We start from the raw sequence: 23,164 nt of genomic DNA, 5'->3' as shown, positions 1-23,164 counted from the left end.
TCGGGACTGTATTTTTGAATTAACTGCGAAAGTTCAAAAAGGTTCAAAGTCCCGCCCGGGGCGGACCTCCCCCCCCCCCTCAGCCACTCCACTGGATTGGAAATTAGTTGTTGGCCTAGAATTAGTAGCCATAATAAAAGCTGGCTCTCAGAGTCTGATGTAGTAACTGAAATCGAGTGTCAAGGGTATAACATTTTTAGGTATGACTGTAGTGTTTTTAGGAGAGGAGGGGATGATACTACTAATGATAGTAGATTAGATAACTTCAGTGAAGATTGAGTGGAAACTCATGAAAGCATTTTTGAGTTTATGTATATGGAAAACTCATGCTAATAACTTAGAACGACGGAGAATTTACAGTAAGACTCTCTCAAGCAGCATGTGAAAAGAAACTCGGGACCAAGAGCATTCAATTTTATCTTAGCGTCAGAAAGTGTCTCGTTTAAGAATGAACTGTTTTGCACCCGTTGGTGAGCGTGATCATGCCCTACTGACTTTGGAAGTAGCTAACTATATTGATGTGCCAATTAGAAGGGGTAACATTGCTAACTACAACGATGGAACCTATGACCAAATCAGGAAAATACTATATATTTGATCCCCTGGTATCAGTTATCGAACGGGAAGGATATATTACCTATATTGCAATGCAGGGAAAGCTTTGAAAGGTTCTTAAATAATGCGGTACTGAATGTGTTCCTCAAGCTCAAAGGAAAAATAAGATGGGCGTGAATGCGCAGTTTTATTAAGTAACAAAGGCTGGTGTGGAACGAATATCTCGAAAATAAGAGTGAAAGAAGTTATGAAATATATAAAGGTCAAATCAGAAAAGTTAGCGACTTGTACCGACAGCAAGTGGGGTCACGAAATAAAATTAGCTGCACAGGCAAAAGATAACCCAAATTTACTCTGCAAGTAAAAGAAAGAGTGAATTAAAAGTAATAACTTTACTGAAAGCAGTGGCGTAGCTAGAGCTGTTGCCGCCCGGGGTGGTCCCTGAGTTTGTCGCCCCCTCTCAATACCAAAAATATTACAAAAAAGTCAAAACGACGTATAGGGAAATAAATTAAAACATTATGTTTATTTTTGAAGTAAAACTTTAATTTCAACATTCTAAAATGTTATTTTTTCTTGCTTTTCTGTTAGCAAAATCGTCGATGATATTGGCGAAGTCTATTTCATAGTAATATAGGTAATTCGTAATCGATTTTATTTAGAAAAACTCCTCTTACAGCCAGGGGCACGCCAAGGATATTTGTCGCCTGGGGTGCAAACTTTTATCGGCCGCCCCAATACTGCATTGTATAATCCAAATTAGATATTAGCTACATAATATGTCGCCCGGGTGCAAGGGTGCACCCCTTGCACCCTCGGGTTGGCGCGGCCCTGCTCACAACTAATAACACTTACAGCAGTTGTGAGGAAAATTCGCAGTAGTATTACAATATTTGGAAATGAGTTCTCGAGACTGTATTTTAGAATTAATTGTAAAAGTTCAAAAAAGTTCAAAGTGCCGCCCGGGGCGGACCTCCGCACTCCCCCTAGCTACCACTGACTGAAAGTAGATTGTACTCTTGTGTTAGAAGCAGATGAGTTAGTTCAAATTATAGGTGCTCACTTTTCCAACATTTCTCAACCTGATGCATGTAACATTGTGCACCTGCTACCACTACATTGAATAAAGAATTAGAGAAGAATGAAAATAAGGTTTTATGGCAGTTACATAATCTGGATAAGAAATCGGCAATAAGGACAGTCTAGATATCAGCACGTATGCTAAAGGAATTTTTAATCGAACTGGCTAGGCCAATGACATGTTTGTATAATTTTAGTATTAGCTTAGGAAAGATACCCCCAAAATGGAAAGAATGCATTTAAATACCATTGCAGAAGGGTTGCAAAGACTGATGTGTCTAACTATCGACCTATAAGTATCTGTGGAGTGTGTGTGTGTGTGTGTGCAGATTTTAGAAAAGCTGCACGCAGGAATTTGCATACAGGAATGGTGTAAATGAGCTATACTTTGCAAGGAATAGCAGGGATTTGCTACATGGAAGTGATGTGTGACCATTTCGCTTAATATTTATGTATATTATTACACTAAGTTGAATTAAGGGAATGGATACACTGTGATACTGTTAGACTATGCTAATATAGGAGACCACATACGTGGGTGGTCTGAAACGTTCTCGGCCTAAAAATGAAAAAACGAATTTATACTTTCAAAATTATTTTTATTTTTCAATTTATTCCAGCGTCGCTCTAGAGCCATTATCCCGTCCTTGTAGTGGTTCTCAGTAAGATCTGCAAAATACCCTTCTACAGCTGCAATCACCTCTTGATTCGAAGAAAAACGCTGGCGTAGCTAGGAAGATTTTTAGTTTTGGGAAGAGGTAGAAGTCAGAGGGAGCCAAATTGGGGAATAGGGTGGATGTTCCAACAATTCATAGTGCAGATCCCTTAATTTTTCCATTGCCAAAACACCTTTGTGGGGAGGTGCATTGGCCTGATGAAAGATGATTTTTTTTCTAGACAATTAATAAACAAAATGCCTTTAGCATCCCAAAACACCGATGCCATGACCTTTCCTGCTGATGGAACTGACTACACGCTTTGTCTTCTTTGGCACTGAACAATTGGCTTCTGTCCACTGTTTTGACTGCTGTTTGGATTCTGGTGTGTAATGATGAATCCACGTCTCATCCATAGTAATAAATCGATGCACAAAATTAGTTTATTCTTGTTAAAACGCTCCAAGCACTGTTCAGAGATTTTCATGCGAGTGCTTTTTGATCTGCTGTGAGCAAGCGTGGCCCCCATCTTGCGCAAATTTTTTCATTTGCAATTCTTTATGCAAAATATATCTTACACGTTCTTTTGAAATGCCTATAGTCTCAGCAATTTCACATACTTTGACTCGCCGGTCATCCAGTACTATATCGTGCACTTGATCAATGATTTCTCGACGTCCTTCACGTGGATCATCTTCAAGGCTGGTACGGCCACGTTTAAACTTAGCAGCCCATTTCTTCATTGTCGAAAACGACTCAAAGAGTGCCCATTAACTTTTATGAATTACGAATGAATTTTTTTGGCGTTAAACCTTCTTTTACAAAGAATTTTATAACCGCACGATAGCCAATTTTATCCGTTTCAAGGGATGGATACAGATAACACTCGCTTCAGACAACTGTCTATATAAAAAAAAAAAAACTACTTGATAGAATGACTTGCAATTTCACATCGATGCTTATGACAGATGTATCAGCTTAGAAAAAAAATCGCACCGACAGTGTTGCCATCTATGGTCGAAGCCAAGAACTTTTCAGACCACCCACGTAAATGCTGTTGCATGAACTAGAGAATATGCGATTGAAATATAAACTATTCGCTTGGATAAGTGAATGGTGATGGACAGGTATCGGAAAGTGATATATGAGGGTGTCAATTTGCCATATTTAAGATAACTCGTGATTTTCTCAGGGATCATTCCTTGGACCATTGCTGTTTATTCTATATATTAGTAATATTGGGAAGGGTCTGACAAGTGATCTTCAGTTACCTACTGATGGTGCAAAGATAGGCAGGGCAATCAGAAATGCTGCTGATATACAATACTTGCAGAATGATATGAATAACCGGAACAATGGCGAAATGGTAATGGCTATCAATTCTAGGTTAATTAGTGTAAAGTTACTTTGGCTTGATGAAATAGCCAACGGCATTTGGTGGGATTATTCTTGGAGTAACTGACGAGGCTAGGGAACTTGGATTTATGGTGGATAAGATATCGAAGATGAAGGGTCATATAGTAAAATTTATAAATACAACTGAGGATAATTGGAATGATGGAATGAACATTGACATGTAAGGATTTGCCTCTTTACAAGGCCTTAATAGGATTGCACCTGATCCCAGAAGATGAGATTTGGTCTCCTGCGTTCGGGGAGATAAAGATGCAAAGAAAACTTACAAAAATTATTATTATTATTATTATTATTATTATTATTATTATTATTATTATTATTATTTGCTACTCCATGGAGTCCTTAGATTCATCGAAAGAGACCCTAAATAGCATGCTAAGCGCCGTCCAACATTCGCTCCGAATCCATGGCGTCATCAATATCCTGGAGTACAGTTCCACCAGTGTGGTATGCAGCTGGTAATCTTTTCACCACAAAATGCATAATCTTACACTTTGCTAAATTAACCTGATATCCATTCTCTTTTGCAAAGGCTTCTAGTCTATCCAAATCATCGTGCAAAATTTTAACATCTTTATTAACTATTTCTCTACCTAATTTTGCATTATCGGCAAACTGCTGAATAATTCCTCTCAGATCCTGTCCTATATCGTTAATAAACAAATTAAATAGTATTGGCCCAAGGACAGAGCTGTGTGGTGCGCCACTAGTCACAGGCCTACTGGACGCTACTCATGAATAAACTCTCTGATATCTCTTCATCAACCATCCTCTTATCCACTTCACCAGCTTTATATCCGTCCTCATGTGCTGCAATTTACTGAGTAGAATGCGGCCTATCAAAAGATTTTGCAAAATCCAGCAGTATCATACCAAACGCATTACCTTCATCCAGCTCAGCTGTCACTGTATCCTAAAACGTGAACAAGTTACTGTGGCACGACCTACCCTTTACAAGATCATGTTTTTCCCCATATAGTATCTCATTTCTGTCTATCCATTCCTGTATTTTGCTGTTGACCAACTTCCTCAGTACCTTGAATCTATCTCTTGATATACTGATCGGTGGGTTATTTGCTGCATCAGTGCTGGAGCCTCCGTTATGTAATGGAACTATTCCCCCCCCCCTTGGTACCACCCCAAAGTGAGACTTAGATTAAACAACGTGGGCAAAAGCACTGCCTATTCTCTAGCATCTTCTCACAAAGCTCGAGCCATTATGGCATGTAGATTGCGATGATAGATTGGCAATATGTGGATTGTAGAAACTGATGGACAGGAGAAAGAGGGATAATATGATAGAAGTCTATAAACTGAGGTTATCGGTCCATAAAATTTTTCATTATATGGAATGTGTGGAGAGGAAAACGTCGACATCAGTGGAAGCTAAGTTTGTGCGCAGTTAAAAAAGTAGTGAGTGCTAGATATTTCTCTCGCAGAACTGTGAGAGAGTGGAACAGTTTGTCTGTTGAAGTAGTTAATACATCTAGTATGAATGTGTTTAAGAGAAGTTGTGAGAGCTGTTGTGTGTGACGTATAGTCTCCTCGAAGAGTCCTTGACTTTCTAGGGGTATAATAATATTAATGAGCCTCCATACTCAAGTGGTATAGACGAAGCCCTTTGGTCGGAAAGACCTGGGTTCGATTCCCATCCATGAACCTTTATTTGGTCTCTTTCGACTAACGGTGAGTTAGCTGGTCTCATACGGTGGTAGAGGGTTTTTTCACCCGGAAATGCGGTTTTTTCGTCCCTCAGAACAGACAAATCGGCCCTGTGAACACACACGAATCTACAGTCATAAAATATATACTTAATCTCTCATTAGGAGGGGTTCAACTACTCCTAAGAGACGAATGAGAAACGGGCGGGAATCCCATACGAATAAAATAATAACAGTAATACTTTGTCATCCTTACCTTCTAAAAATATAAACCAGGTATGTTCTTTTAATCACTCTTATAATATAAATTTAAAAAAAAGTATATTAGCCAAATTTAAATTAGTCTTTATTTGGAAATTAGAGTAACTCCATCGCCATATAAACCCCTTTATTTGTTAATAAATAATATCATTGAAAAATGTGATGAAGGGATAATTAAATATTTTAGTATGGTTGTTAGGAGTAAGCAGACGACATACATTATTTTTTGTATTTTCTGGTCGATTGCTTTCTTTACAGATGTCGCTGCATGATTCTACTTCTTATAAACAAATGTTTCTAGTGTAAACTAGGCATATGATGTCTGCAGTTGTGAATTATTTTGTTAGTTAATGTTAATTAGGTGTTAGTATTAATTAGATATTTTTTTAAAGTTCTAGAAATGTTACTGCCTGAATTAGAACAAACCGTCGCGTTAATTTCGGTAGGTTTCATTACTCTTCCTTTTGTTTTCTTTGCTAAATATTGATAATTTTCGTTTCGTTTATATAAATGTCACGTCTTGGATTATCTCTTTTTTAGCGAAAATTACCTTGAGATTATATCGTGTAGAAAGAACGTATATATAAACGCATATTCCAAGATAGCTGCGTGAGATTAAAAAAAAAAAGTTTGTCAGGATTCATTATATTAATTTTGCTTCATGCTAATAAATATATTTTAATAATTGGGATATACATTGGGAGATGCTACAAATTTGCCCACAATTTATTTCATATTTTAAAATAATATTGCACTTAATATTGGGGATGAATCCATGGGAGAAAATTACTTCTAGGGAAGCTAATATTACCCCCCCCCCCCACTTTAATACAACAAATCAATTAACAACAACAACCACAAAATCATTTTCTCACAAATTCATTCGAAACATACATATTCAAATACACTATTCCTGTCTTCTCTCAATGCAGCAGGTTTATTAAATTGTCCTGGTATTTATTATATATCATGAGTGATAAAATAAAGTTACAGTGAAATGGTTGATTAAGGAAATCAAACGGAAATTGCACATGAAAAAGTGGTTATGAAAAGAATAGAGAGTGAGAGATTAAAAACAAAAAGCATTTGTAACAGGAATATAAAGTTCAAGCCAGGAAGGTGACGAACATAGTAAGGAAGGACAAATTAGAATATGAGAAGAAACTGTCAGTATAATGCAAGGACAATCCCAAGTGTCTCACTGTATGGCCAATAGGAGGAGTGATTGTGGCTGAATGACTGTGTTAGATAGATAGCTCAAGTGACTAGTGTTCATGATGTAGTAGAGCTCTTTCAGAAGTACCTTATTTAGTGAAGTAGGTTTTATTCCTAAGAGGATGAGGAGGATTGAAGGATTAGAATAGAGTGAAGTGAATGGATTTAGAATATAGTGTACTTTGAATGTTAGCAAAATGATGGTAGTAGCTATTTAATGAAGCCTTGCAACTGGAAAAATCCTTAGAGAGTGGAAAGGAGTAAGAGAGTTAGTGCCATTGCATTAGGGAGGTAGTGGATTTGGCTTCAAACTATTGACCAGTTTGTTAATGTTTTGGAGAAACTGGTATTGACTTGGACAGATGAAGATAATAGTTGTGCAGGTCAGCACAAATTCACTATTGAATTTGTGCATTATATTCACTTATAATGAAATAACAAAAGGTTGAAGAGAGAAGAGATTTTACAAAAGCATTTGACAGATTGTCATATGGCAAGTTGATATTTAATTTGCAATGTGTGAGTTTAGATTGTAAGTTTGCAGAGTGGGTTGGTTTTTTGATCATCTGTGGTGGAGCAGTATTGGGGAGAAGAAAAGTTTGGTATCTACAAGTGTGTGCGCGCATTCCCTTGTTTACCCCCCACCCTTATTTAGCTTCCATGAATGGTCTTTAGTTCCATCCTTTCCACACCTCTATTGCTGCCAGATTATTATTAGTAGCATATGATTTCCATAGAGTCAGAGGTCTCATTGCAAGAGGTCTACACTCTCTCATGCAAAAAAACATGGAATGTACCCAAAACCCATTCACCACACTTTCAGCCAATGCATTCCACTCACCAGCTGCTCTCGATGTAAAGAACCTCCTTCTTACAACCTTTGTTTACTCCCTCCCTCTCTCCCTTATACAGCTTCTATGGATGCCTTTAGTTCTACCCTTTCCACCCCTCTGCTCTTATGTCTCAATAATATCTGCCTCTTCTTCTATTCACAAGACTATGTAAGTTCCATTTCCTCAATTTCTCCTCGTATCTGGCATTTCATAGACCGGATACTAACTTGGTCATCTCTGAATCCTCCCCAGTACATCCTTATCCCCCTTGCAAACCAGGCATCCAAATATGTGCACAGTTCATGTGTGGCCAGATCAAACTATAAACTCTTGGCTTTTGCATGTCAGTGTCCTCCTTATCATTGCCATTATTCAGGAGTTTTTTTTACAGATTTAGCAATGCAACCCTTAAACTTCAAGTCTCTGTCCACTATCATTCCTAGATCTCTTCCACCTCCTTCAGAATTTTCCCATTAATTGTATACAGTGCATCCCAACCATGCCTACCAAATTTCAATACCTTGCACTTTGCAACATTAAACAGAAATCTCCACTCATTGTCCCACTCACATAGCCTATTCAGATCCTCCTCCTGGAGGGTCACAATATCTGCACTACTTCTCATAGCTCCTCAACTTTGCATCATTCACAAACAGCTGCACATCACCAGTTAAGGGGTCCCATTATCATTAGCATATAAGTTAAACAATAATGATCCCAAAACAGATTTCTGTGGCACTCCACTAGTGACCTTCCTCTTTTAGGATACTACTCTTCAATACAAAAATATCTGACAGCCAGTCAGCTATCAAACTCGCTATCCTGTTGTTATCTAATCCCATCTGTTTCAACTTAGCTCCTAGCTTGTTGGCAGTCTCTCAAAGGCCTTTGAAAAATCCAAGTACACCACAATGAATGTATCATCTTGAGTGAATTTGTCACCATCTTGTAATATGTAAGCAGATTGCTGAAACATGAACACAAACCCATGCTGACCATCATAAACAGTACTGCTATTAATAACCCATTTCTGAATCCTAGTCCTCACCAAATTCTCTAATACCTTAACAACAATCCCAGACACACAGATTTGTCCTATAATTTGTAGCCTCGGCCATATTGCCCCCCACCCCTCGTTCCACCCTCTTTGAAGTAGAACACTTTTTCCTACCTTCCATTCCTTTGAGACTCACCCTGTTGCAAGATTCATGTTAAAACAGGTGTGCCAAAGGTGCCATTAATTGCATAGAACATTCCCTCTAGACCTTTGGCATATATAATATCAGGTCCTATTGCCTTATTGACATCAAGTTTACTTAATTCCTCATATACTTGATGCTCATTCACCATCAGTCCCTCTTCCACCTTATCCCCTCTACATCCAGCTTTTCTTGATGTTGCCTTCACAAGATTGAAATACACTGACAAACTGATCATTAAATACTTTGATGATATCCTCTGCATTGGTTACAAATCTGTCAGTTTCATCAACTAGAATCATCCTGCCATAGTAATTTTTCAATATTGCCACATATTGAAAGAACTCACTAGGATTTTTCTTAGCTTGATTGGCTGATTTCTTCTCATACTGCATTTTTGCATCTTTATCAACTGAGTCAACTTCTTGACTCAGTTGATAAAGATGCAAAAGGCCTGCACTTCATGCAACTGATCATTACCAACATTTATACTTGTGTTGTCTCCACAGTCCCTTCTTCCAGATTTCTTGCTTGCTTTCTCTCCCTTCATTCATCCATAAGAATATTATAAGCTTGGGAAGGTTATTTGTGAGTGATGTCTTTAGGAATATCTGAATAAGTTGGCAAGGTAGGCAAATGAATGAGGATGCTAATTTAATGTTGACATTCTAAAAAATAAAGTATCATTCATTGATATATTTTCTAATGAAGCATTTTATTTTGTTTTGAATAAATTCTAAACATTCCAAAACTTTTAAATCAATATTGTTTCATTTTTGATTTTCTTAAGTATCCTCAAGTAAGAGGCTTTAAACCTTATAGTATATCAGTGCTATGTGTAGAAAGTAGTTAAATAAGGGAGAAGGAACATATTAATGTTTCTTAAACAGCTGAAGGTCATAAGCCTTATGTAAGAACATCCGGAAATACTCTTAGTGGAATCAGGTAAATGGAATGAAAGATGGCAGCAAAGTTGATTCAGTAGATTTGTAGCTGGACTGGGAATGGATGTTGACTAGCAGCTGCACATGTTTTTTTAATAGACTTAGAGAAAAGTGAAGAATAATGGATGTCAGCAGAATGATATCCATAAAACTACCCTTAGTTTTATGGATATCATTCTGAAAAAAAGAAGAAAGTGCATGTGTTTGTGTGTGGTGGCAGATTGATTAAAATCCCATCTAGGATGCAAAGAATTTTTACAAGAGCTTTTCCTTAGTTGAGATGGGGGGGTGGTAGTTAGCCATTCTTATTGGAGTTGGAAGATTTTTCCTTTCTGGAAACCTGCAAAACAGGAAAACTAGCCAGAGAACACAATTAACAGAAGTAATAGGTGATGCATCATGTTGCTTTGCTGATTGGACCTTTTTTTGATGAAACTTTAGACTCCTTATAGTTTCTCATATAATAACGTACACAGTCTTGCCATGAATACTGTTACATCTCCTGCACCCCTCCACGCTGCCACAGAATTGCACGAGCCTGGTGCTGTGTTCAGCTAACATTCACATGTTTATCAGTAAAGAGAGAGAGAGTTTATCTGTATTGGGTTAACATGCATACAGGGATATTATGAGAACCATGTAGCTGTAATAGCACTTCACAAGGTTGGGATGTATTGACCAATGAATAATAGTGACCTGTTATTTTCAACTTGCTGAAAACACTTGGGATCAGTAGGATGTTTGTGTATCAGATTATTAACTGTTATAATGATACAGAAGATATATTTGACTGCCAGAGAACAGATGGACTGAGTGGGGGATGAGCCTATTGTCATCCTACTGGATACTGCCTAGCACCACAACTTATGCAGCTGAGGGTGACAAAATCAAAGGCAATTCTCTGGTAGTATGCAAACAACAGAGATATCCTCTTCACAGATGAGAAGATTTTCACCATTGAAGAATCGTTTAACCACCAAGTTGCATTTCTGCAAGAAAGGGATCAAACCTCTGCCAATACATCAAGACACCATGCTGAAAGGCCCCTGAACAACACTTATTTAATGGTAAACAACACTTATTTAATGGTAGACAGTGGACCTTCCACCTGGACTCAGTCCCTGTACACAAGGCAAGGACCACACAACAGTGGTTGGAGGCACATATGCCCAACCACATATCACCATCTGATTTTCCATCTGGGTCATGATCTGAATCTATTGGATTGACCAAATTGTGGTCAGAGCTTGAGAGAGTAGCCTGTAAGAAACAACACCCCCAGCATCTCCAGCCTAAAGGTGGATTTGGAGTAAGCAGTGGCAGTTTTTGTTGGATGTTGTGTGTGCGTGCTGTAATTGATGTGTGGCCTCACAGACTTTGGGCACGTGTGAAAGCAAAAGGGGGATATTTTGAACATTTGAGTGCTACTATATGCAGGTTATACATGCAGTTTGTATATGCTGAAAGTTGTAAGTGATTTACTGATAGATAAAAGGTTTATGTGCTGTTCAACAAGTTGTAACAGTATTTATGGCTAGAGTAGGTAGTTTATTCTACATGTGCTCTCTTTTCAGGGAGAGTAACAATCAGGTATGCAGAAGTGCATAGATAAAATTAAGTATGAGATTACCTAATGTTGGCTGAGTGGATATTGGCTGTACCTTTTAACTAGGATTTGACAAATTATATACTCATAAAACCCTACTTGCCACACAAAAAATGTATTTGTCCAAGATCTCCAATTTTTAAAATATTTCCCATTAAGTGAATAGGAGTTACTGCATCTGTGTTTTCTTAGAGTTAAAAAATTCTAGAAATATTAAAAAAAAAAAAATTCTGTTTTGTTCAGCCTGCAGCTACTTGCCAGCAGATGCAAAATCTACTTGCCACATACAAGTGGGAGAACATGTTTGTGAGCCCTGCCTCTGACTAATAATAACATTCACTCAGCCAATATCAGGTAATCTCATAGTGTTTTTTTTATTTGTGCACTTGACCAAATACCTCATGTTGGAGGCTTAATGGAATTTTTACAACACTCAAAAAGGATTAAAATAGAATTTAATCCTTTTTGAGTTTTAAGCCTCCAACATGATGTCCTCATAGCACCTAAGCCTGTACACACGTAGACCAAATACCTGACCAAAAAAAAAAAAAGTGTAAAAAGAAACCTGTTAAATATTCATAAATAATCATGTCACAATGACATGAATGTTTACAGGTTTTAGATGGGTTATCATTGTGTAGTGTGAGACCAACTTGGGCCCCAAGAAGACCTTAGTCTCTAGATCAGGATTATCTAACCCACATCCTTTCCTCAGTACTAATATGCTGTAGTTTCATAACTTTAATGTGGGTTGGATTATTTAAAAAAATTAATTACAGAGAAAATTATGAAGGGCTTTAGTTGATAGCTTAAAAAACATAATATAGTAAACTAGAAGGAAAAGAGATCCAATGAGCCAAGAGTTAAAATTATAATAAAATATTTACAGAAAAGTTTTATTATAATATTCCCACCCATTATAGGTTTCATACCTATAGCTTATTCATACTATAGGTGAGTGGCCTAAGAGTTAAGTATGATCATTGGATGGTGCAGATCAGCAGTATCATATTGTATAATGAAAATTAGGAGGATTCATAAGGAGAAATGGATGGATAGTGAAATCTTTCTTCTTTCAACAATGGTCGGAAGAAGGATGATAATATAAAAAATTGCTTTCTTAAATGGAGATAGGATTTTGCTGAGGCAAATGACAACAGTAAAAGAAGTAAGATTTCTTATGGTGATGAAAACAAATTATACAAGGGAGATACATGTATTGTGTTAGTCCAAGATTGTTCTACACTCTTGATGATACTCGTTAGCACTAATTCTAGGAGAATGGTACAAGTTCATTCACTTGTAATCCTTATTGACTGCTTAACAAATAAATTCCCTGGGATTTCCTAGGCCTGATTTGCTAGTTACTTCTCATATTACCACTTCACCATCAGTTAGCTAGTCACATTATTATTATTATTAAACAAGACCTCATGGAGTCAAAGACTCATCTAGGAGGTCCTTTTATCTCACACACATCTCATCATACCGGGTCTTAAACACATTCAAACTCCTTGCAGACACCACACTCTCAGGCAAGGCATTCCAATCATTCACAACTCTGCACGAAAAAAACCTGCCTCTCACTCCCCTACTCACACCCTCTTTATACAGTTTCCAGGGATGACCTCTGGTTCTCCCCTGATCTCCCACTATTCGCTGTAGAACTTCTCCACCATTGATCCTATAGCAACCCCTTACCAACTTGTAGGTCTCTATCATATCTCCCCTCTTCCTTCTCTCCACTAGTCTCTGCAAATTACATCTTTTCAATCTTTCCTCATACTCGACATTCCAGAGGTCAGAAACTACCTTAGTCAGTCGCCTTTGGACCCTTTCCAACATCTCCTCATCCTTCTGAAAACCAGGTGACCAAATCTGGGCACAATAGTCCATGTGTGGCCTAATCAAAGCCTTATACAATGGAACAAGAATCTCCCTACTTCTACACGTCAGTGTCCTCCTCATCATTCCCAGAAGTCTTTGTGTTGTCTTCACAATTTTGGCGATGTGACCCCTAAATTTTAGATCCTTATCCACTATCACTCCCAGATCTCTTATTTCCTCTACTTCCAACAATATATTCTTACCAAGCATAAATTCTGCATCCCATCTTTGTTTTCCAAATTTTAAAACCTTACATTTTGCAACATTGAACTCACACCCCCATTTGCTTGCCCAATCACTCAATTTATTCAAGTCTTCTTGCAAGGCCACAACATCTTCACTACTCTTTATGGTTCTTCCCAACTTTGCATCATCTGCAAACAACTGAATATCTCCATCCAAATCTTCGCCAATATCATTAATATACAAGTTAAATAGTAATGGCCCTAAAACAGATCCCTGAGGCACTCCACTAGTGACTTTCCTTTTCCTGGATATTGCACCCCCATACACAACTTGTTGATACCTATCAGATAGCCAGTCTCCAATCCAATGCACTAATCTAATATCCAACCCCATCTGCTCTAGTTTGACTGTCAACTTATCATGAGGCACTCTATCAAAAGCTTTTGCGAAATCCAAGTATATTACTGTGTATCCTTCTCCTCTGTCCAAGGAAGCAGTCACTTTATTGTAATAAGTAAGTAGATTACTAAAACACGACCTCCCTTTAGCAAATCCATGCTGTCCATCAAAGATTATACCATTGTTGTCAACCCAACTCTGGATTCTAGCTCTCACAAGCTTCTCCAACAACTTAACCACAACACCCGACACACAGATAGGCCTATAGTTTGATGCTTGAGTTCGATCACCTCCTTTATGAAGTGGCACAATCTTGCCCTCCTTCCACTCTTTAGGGACTTGACCAAGTGCAAGACTCGTATTAAAAAAATAATATGTCAAGGCAGGTGTCAACTCTCTGGCACATTCCTTCAGAATACGCGGTGATATATTATCAAGTCCCACAGCCTTATTTACATCTAGTTTACTCAACTCCCCAAACACCTCTTGCTCACTTACAGTCAGTCTCTCCTCCCCATCATCAACTGCTCTTAATCTCTCCATGAAGTCACATTCACAAGATTGAAAGATCTTTATGAACTGCTCATTAAGTATCTTCACCACACATTCTGCAACAGCTGTCTTTATACCATTTCCTCCAATCAATGTCATCCTTCCATAATCATTCTTTCTTTTGCTGGCTACATATCGAAAGAACTCCCTAGGATTCTTTTTAGCTTCATTAGCTAACTGCTGTTCATACCTCTCTTTAGCTACTCTCACCAACCAAGTCACTCTCCTTGCCTGGTCTTTGTAGAACTCATGAAATTGGTTACTTCCACTTCTCTTATGCTGCCTCCACAATGCCCTTTTTCTCTGTATTGCATGCTTAATCTCTTTATTCATCCATCTCACACCTAACTTATTTAACCTTCTCACCCGTGGTATACATTTAGACATTGCATCCACTAAATATTTTTTGAAAATCCCCCAAGCTGCATTGATCTCTTTTCCAGCTAACTCCTCATTCCATGCTACACCTGCAAGCTGTCTCCTGAGCTCTTCATAATCACCCCCCTTGTAGTTCCACATATACCCTTTTTTCACAGGGGTCCTTGCACTGCTGGCAACCACCCAAGTAATCACCTCATGGTCACTTTCACCAATTGGTGGATGATTTGATACCTCATTGATAATTACATCCTCCGATGAGATGACCAAATCCAAGACCCTTAATCCTCTTGTGCCCTCTGTTACATACTGTCTGAGGTAGTTATCCCTCAAAAACTCAAGAAACTCATTTTCTTTACTTCCAGTTGCTATCTCTTCATTCCAGTCTATATTGCCATAATTAAAATCACCCATAATGATCACCCTTTTCTTATTTGCTTGGCTTATTTGACTATACATTTCACTATCACCACCATCCACATTACCAGGTCTATAACAACATCCCACCAAGTATTTGATTCTATTCACCTCTATCTCAATCATTTCATTTTCTTTGTAAAGTTGTTTACTACATCATTCTCAATGCTTTTTTCATGATTGCTTCTGCATTTCTTAATTTCCAAATTCATCTATTTCTCATTTACCTATTCTGGTATACAGTTAACCATTTCTATCATCTGCTGTTTTAACTAAATCCGAAAACTGATCTTCTTTTCTTGAACTTCCATTCTTTGAAATTTTTTAAAGCTGTCTCATAAGTAGAGTGTAATCATTTGCCTGTAATTCCATAGTCAATACCATACAATCTAGAGGCACTTGAGCAAAGCTGATACATCATTCACACAAAATCAGAAACCTAGCCAAGCTACCTCCATCATGTTGCTACCTTTTGTTGATAATTGTTGAGTAATTGACTTTTAGCCAGAGCAATTTACTTGTTTTTTTTCTTCTTTTTAATAGATGGTGCTTAGGTTTTTTGTAGAAGGAAATAATGATATAGTTTTTAAGAAATGTGCTCATTTAACATTTGAGGTTACATTAACAATTGCATAAGCTAATCACCTTCCTGTTCATTTCCTTGAGACTTTGAAACTTGGTTGTAATATTAAACGTGATTCTTTTCAGATAATCAATGGCAGAAAACAACTGAAATTATCCCAAGGTAATTATGTTTTTGTAGAAATGTTCTATTTTTATTTTACAGAATAGAAATGTTCTATTTTCATTTCAAACATTATTGTATTTGCATATGCATACGCAGATTGGTTATGATATCACCATTCTTTGAGGTTTCTAGGTTATTGTATTGTTTCTGGTCTTTCATCTGGACAGAATAATGCATTTTTAACAGCTTCATAAATGTCTCCAGCATTGGTAAGCACTGATAGTTTGCTGCAAAGGATAAAAATAAGATAAAATTGAAAAACTTAGTTTCCTTTGTGATGATAATCACTTATAGATTTCGTGATCACAATGTTTTAATGAATACAAAAACTAGTTTTAAAACAAAAAATAAATAAATTTTATGACTAGGTACTGTTTTGAATGTACTAAGAGTTTCAACTAACAAATGCTGACATAAGCACCAATATCATTGCTTCTTTGCAGCAAACTTCATTGATAGTTTGCTGCAAAGGATAAAAATAAGATAAAATTGAAAAACTTAGTTTCCTTTGTGATGATAATCACTTATAGATTTCGTGATCACAATGTTTTAATGAATACAAAAACTAGTTTTAAAACAAAAAATAAATAAATTTTATGACTAGGTACTGTTTTGAATGTACTAAGAGTTTCAACTAACAAATGCTGACATAAGCACCAATATCATTGCTTCTTTGCAGCAAACTTCATTGATAGTTTGCTGCAAAGGATAAAAATAAGATAAAATTGAAAAACTTAGTTTCCTTTGTGATGATAATCACTTATAGATTTCGTGATCACAATGTTTTAATGAATACAAAAACTAGTTTTAAAACAAAAAATAAATAAATTTTATGACTAGGTACTGTTTTGAATGTACTAAGAGTTTCAACTAACAAATGCTGACATAAGCACCAATATCATTGCTTCTTTGCAGCAAACTTCATTGATAGTTTGCTGCAAAGGATAAAAATAAGATAAAATTGAAAAACTTAGTTTCCTTTGTGATGATAATCACTCCTAGATTTCGTGATCACACTGTTTTAATGAATACTCGCAAAAACTAGTTTAAAAACAAAAAATAAATAAATTTTATGACTAGGCACCATTTTGAATGTACTAAGAGTTTCAACTAACAAATGCTGACTTAACCACCAAAAAAAGCGAATCATTACTTGGTATCATAATTTTTATGCTTATTTCTAGGTTTAAATTCATTCATATTTAAAATTTGTTTTCTTCATTGCCCTTTCATAACTTTTTTTTTAGTTAACCTTTTAATATTTAATATCATATTTGCATTCTGACTTCTCTTGCTTTGCTTGATATCTTTATATAATCTATTCCCCCCCCCCCCCTCTCATGTTCTACCTTGTATTTGCAAATCAGTGATTGAGAAGACTTCTTCTGCCTACCTTCAGCAAACTCCTAAACACCCAGATAAAAAGATGTTCTTGTTGATGGTATGATGAAAACCTGACCAATACATAAAAATATGGAGAAAAGAGTGGTCCCACAGATCCAGAAAGACAAAGAACTCATCTTCCAACAGGATCTTGCTCCATGCCACACTTCAAAAAAAAGTGAAACAGTTCCTCGAAAATCACAACATCCAATTGCTTCAGTGGCCAGATAACTCTCCTGGCATTAACCAATAGAAAATTTGTGGACCATAGTTAAAAAGAAACTTTATTATTATTATTATTTGTCACCTCCAGGGAGTGCAAAGACTCATTGAGGGAGGGCATCTACTTTACAACTCTGCTTCCACCACTCACAATTCACTAACTGACTGCAACTACAACTTTGAAAATTAAATTGTGATACAAAGGATAATTAATACAATCCATTATAAAAGTATGGTTTCAAGATGAAGAAATAAGAAAAATGTGTTCTATGTTGGTAGAGTCCATGCCTGAGTGAATTAACGAACTTATTAAGAACAGAAAAACACAAATTATTAGGTAAAGTTTATGTTTAATATTTGTACTTATTTTTGTTGGAACTTATTTAATGTTTTCACTTTTTTTTGGGTGGGGGGGGGGATACTTTAAAAAAAGTCTCACAATAGCTTCTCAACCTGGTTCATTGTATTTTTGAGTATTGCATTCTGCATTAATTTCTTGATTGAGGAACCAGTGAATTTCCCCACTTTATCTAGACAATTTGGTAAAATGAATTTCAAGCAGTCACTGTCTGTTCAAAACATTGAACCACCAAGGCAGTTGATATGAAGTCAACCGCCACTGTATACAAGTAGGCTAGTAGTGAGGATGCTTCATGCATAAACTTCATTTGCTTATACTTGCGTAATGGATTAAAACAAGAATATAATTTCTTGTTGAGTTTAATATACATTGAACCACCTTTTTAGTCCCAACTTAATGGGTGTTGACAGCAGTATCATTTTTTTTATGGATTTAGTAGTGTATCGATGCTGTAGAATCAGTGTTTAATTTAATTTATTGTATCAGTGTTTTCAGAGTTGGCTGTAAGAGTACAGTAAACCCTCGATTTAACGGACTAATGGGGCTAAGGGTGTCTGTTAAATCGCAAATTTTTTAAAATAAAAATATCTGTAATATTATACTGCTAATTTTATTAATATTAGCACTGTAATAAAAAATTGTTTTACACACTTAGATAAGTTAATGTTTGATGTTAAGGGACTTGGTTTAGGTAATCCTGCTTTGAAAAAACTATCAAATTTTTTTTTGAACTTTTGAATTCTGCTATTTTTTATAATTAATTCACTAAAATTATGAAAATGTGTGTAATAAAACTGCTGCAGAAAATCACGGCACGCAACAGAAGAACCAATTACAGTGCGATTGGTGTGATCACGTCCTAATCATTTGCTGAACATGTTTTATGAGCGGTGACTCATTTATGTCGGCTAAATTACTACAGTGTTTTTCCAACATATGATGGCCTATTCACCAAAATTTGTTAAAAATAACAGGAAATTAATAACAAAAAATAACCTGTTAATTTAATTATAAGCAAATCTTGGTTAAAAGCATTTTAAAATGAACAGGGTGTTAATTTTCACGTGACATACGGACCGGAAATTTTGTCTGTTAAATCGAGGGTTTACTACTTTTTGAGCGCCATTCCTTCTTTTGCTATTGCTCTGTTTTCATTTAGCACTCCCATGAATTCACAAAGACAAAATAGAAATTTAATATTTTACTTGTTCAGTCATATAAGTTACTCAAAAAAAAAAAAAATAAATAAGGTATGAAAATTACAAGTGGAACACGTGCTGAGACTTGAAAATGTTAGATCCACTTGTACTTTCCATATCTTTTTTTTTATATCAATCCCATACACAAGGTTACAAAACCTATAGTACAGTGCCATGTATGGGCAAGGAGTAATTTGAGGTTATCACACATTTCTTGAAATTGAACTGAATTAGCTAGAGAAATAATTTTATATTTATTTCCATTAAGTAAAACTCCTTTTTAAGTAAGTGATTTCTAGTTCATGCATAACATGGACTGCATTATTGCATTGTACTAACAAACTTTTTTTGTGAAATATGGGACAGATTCTTAATGATTTTTCTAAAACAAAACTTGAAAATAAATTCTTTTTTCTAGCCTGGAGTCGAATAATTTTGCTGATTACTTTTATTTACATGATCACTTGCAGAGTCCAAGGACTCATCAAAGAAGTCATTTCATGCTACACAACACTACATGAACTTTAACTTATACTTTAACTGTAAGTTATACTTTATTTTAAAAAAAAACTTGAAAAATTTAATAAAAAATTTTTAAATGTCATTTATGGAAACCTCAAAAAATGAAATATAGTAAACATAAATAGAACTAATTTAATAATTATTTTAATTAAAAATATTGACTTATAACAAAAAAACTTGAAAGAAAAAAATAATTTCTTTGGCAGCCTGATGTAAAACAGAACATAACCATCTACGAAATTAGAGTAAGACCCTGCCTTATTACAATCCACTCATATGATGTTTTTCAATTATGACTAGTGCCCATTTGTACATGCTGTATTTCCTCGTATGATGCTTTTACTGACTTAAAGCTCTTGTGAATCAACCGATAAGCAGTTTTTGTGAACTGTTTGTTTCTGCATCTGTTTTTTCCCACTGTGAATTATAAACTTTTTAACTTATTTTATTGTCGTCATTAATGGCAAATAAAATCCAGAGTAAGGGTACTGTCTCCAGTGGGAAAAAAAAAGAGGTGTAAAACCTATTACATACTAAGATTAAAATTATTAAATTTAATGACAATGGCATATTGAATACTGATTGTTACAGTTGTTAGAACTTTATCTTCATTATTATTATTTTTTTAAGTGATGTGAAAATTGCTACACTAATTAATACTACAGTTATATATGTGTGTGACAATCATACTGTCCCAAATGGAAAAATTTAGATTAATGACCAAACTAGTTGGTGTGTTCCCTTAAGCCAAGCTATTTGGAATAACTTTTTTATGTTTGTGAAAATTATTCAGAGTTTATCGTTTCTGTAATAGACATAAATTAATGCTTTATTTACATAATTTACACACATATATGACCACTTAAAAACCTTAGTAAACTATTACATGCATCTACAAGTGAGGGGAAAGTAAGGTAGTGATTCACTATACGATGGTGGTCTAGAATCTAGTATGTATGACCATGATATGCCTGTACAGTTCTGTTAATTGATGAACAGTGTCGCATGTTTAGTGAGGCAGGTGGGAGAGGGCATTCCTTATACAAGGGGAGACTGAAAAGTTGTGATAATCACTATGAAGGAATTGAGGTGGAACCATGTAACTTACACATTATTTTACATATTCCCCATGAAATGTTATATACTTGTTACAACACTGCTGTATCATTTGCAATCCTCTGAGAAAAGTCTTTCCCTTGTTGCACAAACCATTCATTCTTGTTCTAGGTGTTTATCAGAACTTTTCAGTCTCCCCCTCGTAAGACCCAGTTTTATTGGATGAAGTTCTTTGGTCATTTTTGTAATTGTTTGGGAACTACAAAATTGGGAACCTGAGAACTTTCCCACTCTCTTGGCATCATTGGGGAGTGAGAAAATTCTCACTTTCCCACTCTCCAATGTGAGAAAAACAGTAAAAAAACATTTTGGATGCCTGTTGAGGAAAGGGATAAGTTCTTGACATACTTGTAAATGTTTGGAGGAGAGTCATAGTCTTAAAGAAAAAATCAGTTTTTTCCTATTTTGGTTTCGACATCTCATTCAGGATAAATGCATGTTGCTCAGTATGAGAATCAATTCTTAAATAAGCTTTCAATAGTCTGTTGTGGTTAATGAATTTTTGAAGACAATGGCTTCAATTTATGTGCTCATCAACAATTTACTTCAGATTTTGCATTAAATTCTTTTGAGTTTGTGTATACAGGTTATGATGCAACTTTTTTCACCCCTGTCATTAAGGTCTTCGGGTTGAGGCTGGGCAATGCTCCACATCTTCTGATGTCATTCAAGGCTGAGATTTTCTCTGTGCCTTGCCACTTCTTCAGTTTCTTATGTTGTTGTTCAGTGGATTTTAACCTTTTAAATTTAACACAATTTGGGGCCCACAAATTTTCCCATGCTGCTGACAGAAATTATTATTATTATTATGTGACACCTCCAGGGAGTCCAACTACTAATCGCACTCAAACTTGCTTAACTTTTTCATGAGTCATTAGTAGCAGAGGCTCTACCAATCAACCAACCTTTGCTGACAATTTCTGGTTTATGTTCTTACATATTTTGCCAGTGTTATCCAGAGCATCATCAGTGTTATAACTCATTCAGAATTCTTTTAATGTTTTACCTTCTGCTACAAATCAGTTTTCAAATTTGTACTTTGTCTTAAAAGTCTGAGGTGACATGTGATCCATTGAATGAATCAATGAAAGTGATGTTTGGTAGCAACATATCACTTGAAAATACTAAAGGTCTAAGCATGGCATGGGTGGGGGTGGAGGGGGAGGTCTATCCTGGGCAGCACTTTGCGTTTAAGAAATCTTGCCATACTGTCTATAGAACAGCAACTGAGTGATGAAATAGACTTCGACAATGTCATCAACGATTTTGCTAACAGAAAAGCAGGAAAAACAACATTCTAGAATGTTGGAATTAAAGTTTTACTTCAAAAATAAACATAGTGTTTTAATTTATTTCCCTATAGGCTGTTTTGACTTTTTGTAGTATTTTTAATGTGTATTGAGAGGGGTGGCAAACTCAGGAACTGCCAAGGCCACAAAAGCTCTAGCTACACCACTGGGTCTAAGCTATTAGTTGATATATTATTGACAAATAGGATTGCCTGCTTTGCTAAGTTCTTGGTTTGATAATATATAAATATAAATAATATATAAAAAAATGCATAAAATAATTCACAAACCAAACTTGAAAAATTTCATGGGCTACCCATTCCTTTCAGTTACTGCTCTTAATAATCACTATGCCTCGAGAATTCAATGCTCTTGAGTTCTCAATGGTAAGGAATGGCTTCAGTTTGAAATCCGGGCTATTCGATCCCAACTTAATATCAAACAATCTCTTGATGCCCCCTTCCCTTTCACCTCCCTTTACCAATTTTTTTTATGGAACATTTTGAAAAACAAGCTCTTGACTTAGCCCCTCTCAAACCTTCTATCTGGTTAAGATATGTGGATGATGTGTTGGTCTCATGGCCCAGACACATAATTACTCTTTTTTCTCTCTCTCTCTCACTTCACTCTTTACTCTAGAATCCAGTTTACCATGGAAAAAGAAATTAATAATAGTTCAGCCTTTCTAGACACCTTGGTCACCTGCCTACCCAATGGTACCCTTACCTTTTCAGTATACAGATTATGGAAAGCTGGGAGCTATAGTATTGAAGGAGAAGTTGAATGAGATGGAGATGTTGCATGGGCATTGTTCAAGAGCTATTTAACAGTAGCAATATCTGAATGTATTCTATTCCAGAGGTGAACATGCTCAACAAGGTAAAAGTAAAATGGGAGAATAAAGGATTAGGCATGTAATCTCTTAAGAAGGCAACTCGGTTGGTAAAGACAGCAAAAATGCAATATGAGAAGAAATTAACAGTCAAGCTAAGAAAAATCCTAGTGAGGTCTTTTGACATGTGGGATAAGTTTATACGTCAAACTTCGACACAGACTCATCACGAAAGTTCTACTTCACC

At 36.0% G+C, this 23,164-nt stretch overlaps 1 protein-coding gene across 5 annotated transcripts in view; it reads left to right on the top strand.

Moving 5' to 3' along the window:
* Positions 1–23,164, top strand: part of LOC150104990 (uncharacterized) — a 231,805-nt gene that overhangs the window by 101,495 nt on the left and 107,146 nt on the right. For all 5 annotated transcript variants that reach the window (XM_090395446.1, XM_090395450.1, XM_090395449.1 and 2 more), the window contains exon 3: positions 15,954–15,990. In XM_090395446.1, the coding sequence (XP_090251572.1) occupies positions 15,954–15,990 (37 nt within the window). The remainder of the gene's footprint in view (positions 1–15,953; positions 15,991–23,164) is intronic.

The sequence above is a fragment of the Typopeltis vanoorti genome, chromosome 7, assembly GCF_054136105.1.
Source record: "Typopeltis vanoorti isolate ZY-2024b chromosome 7, IOZ_Tvanoo_1.0, whole genome shotgun sequence".
In the NCBI taxonomy this organism is placed as follows: domain Eukaryota; kingdom Metazoa; phylum Arthropoda; class Arachnida; order Uropygi; family Thelyphonidae; genus Typopeltis; species Typopeltis vanoorti.
This window is presented reverse-complemented; position numbering and strand designations above follow the sequence as displayed.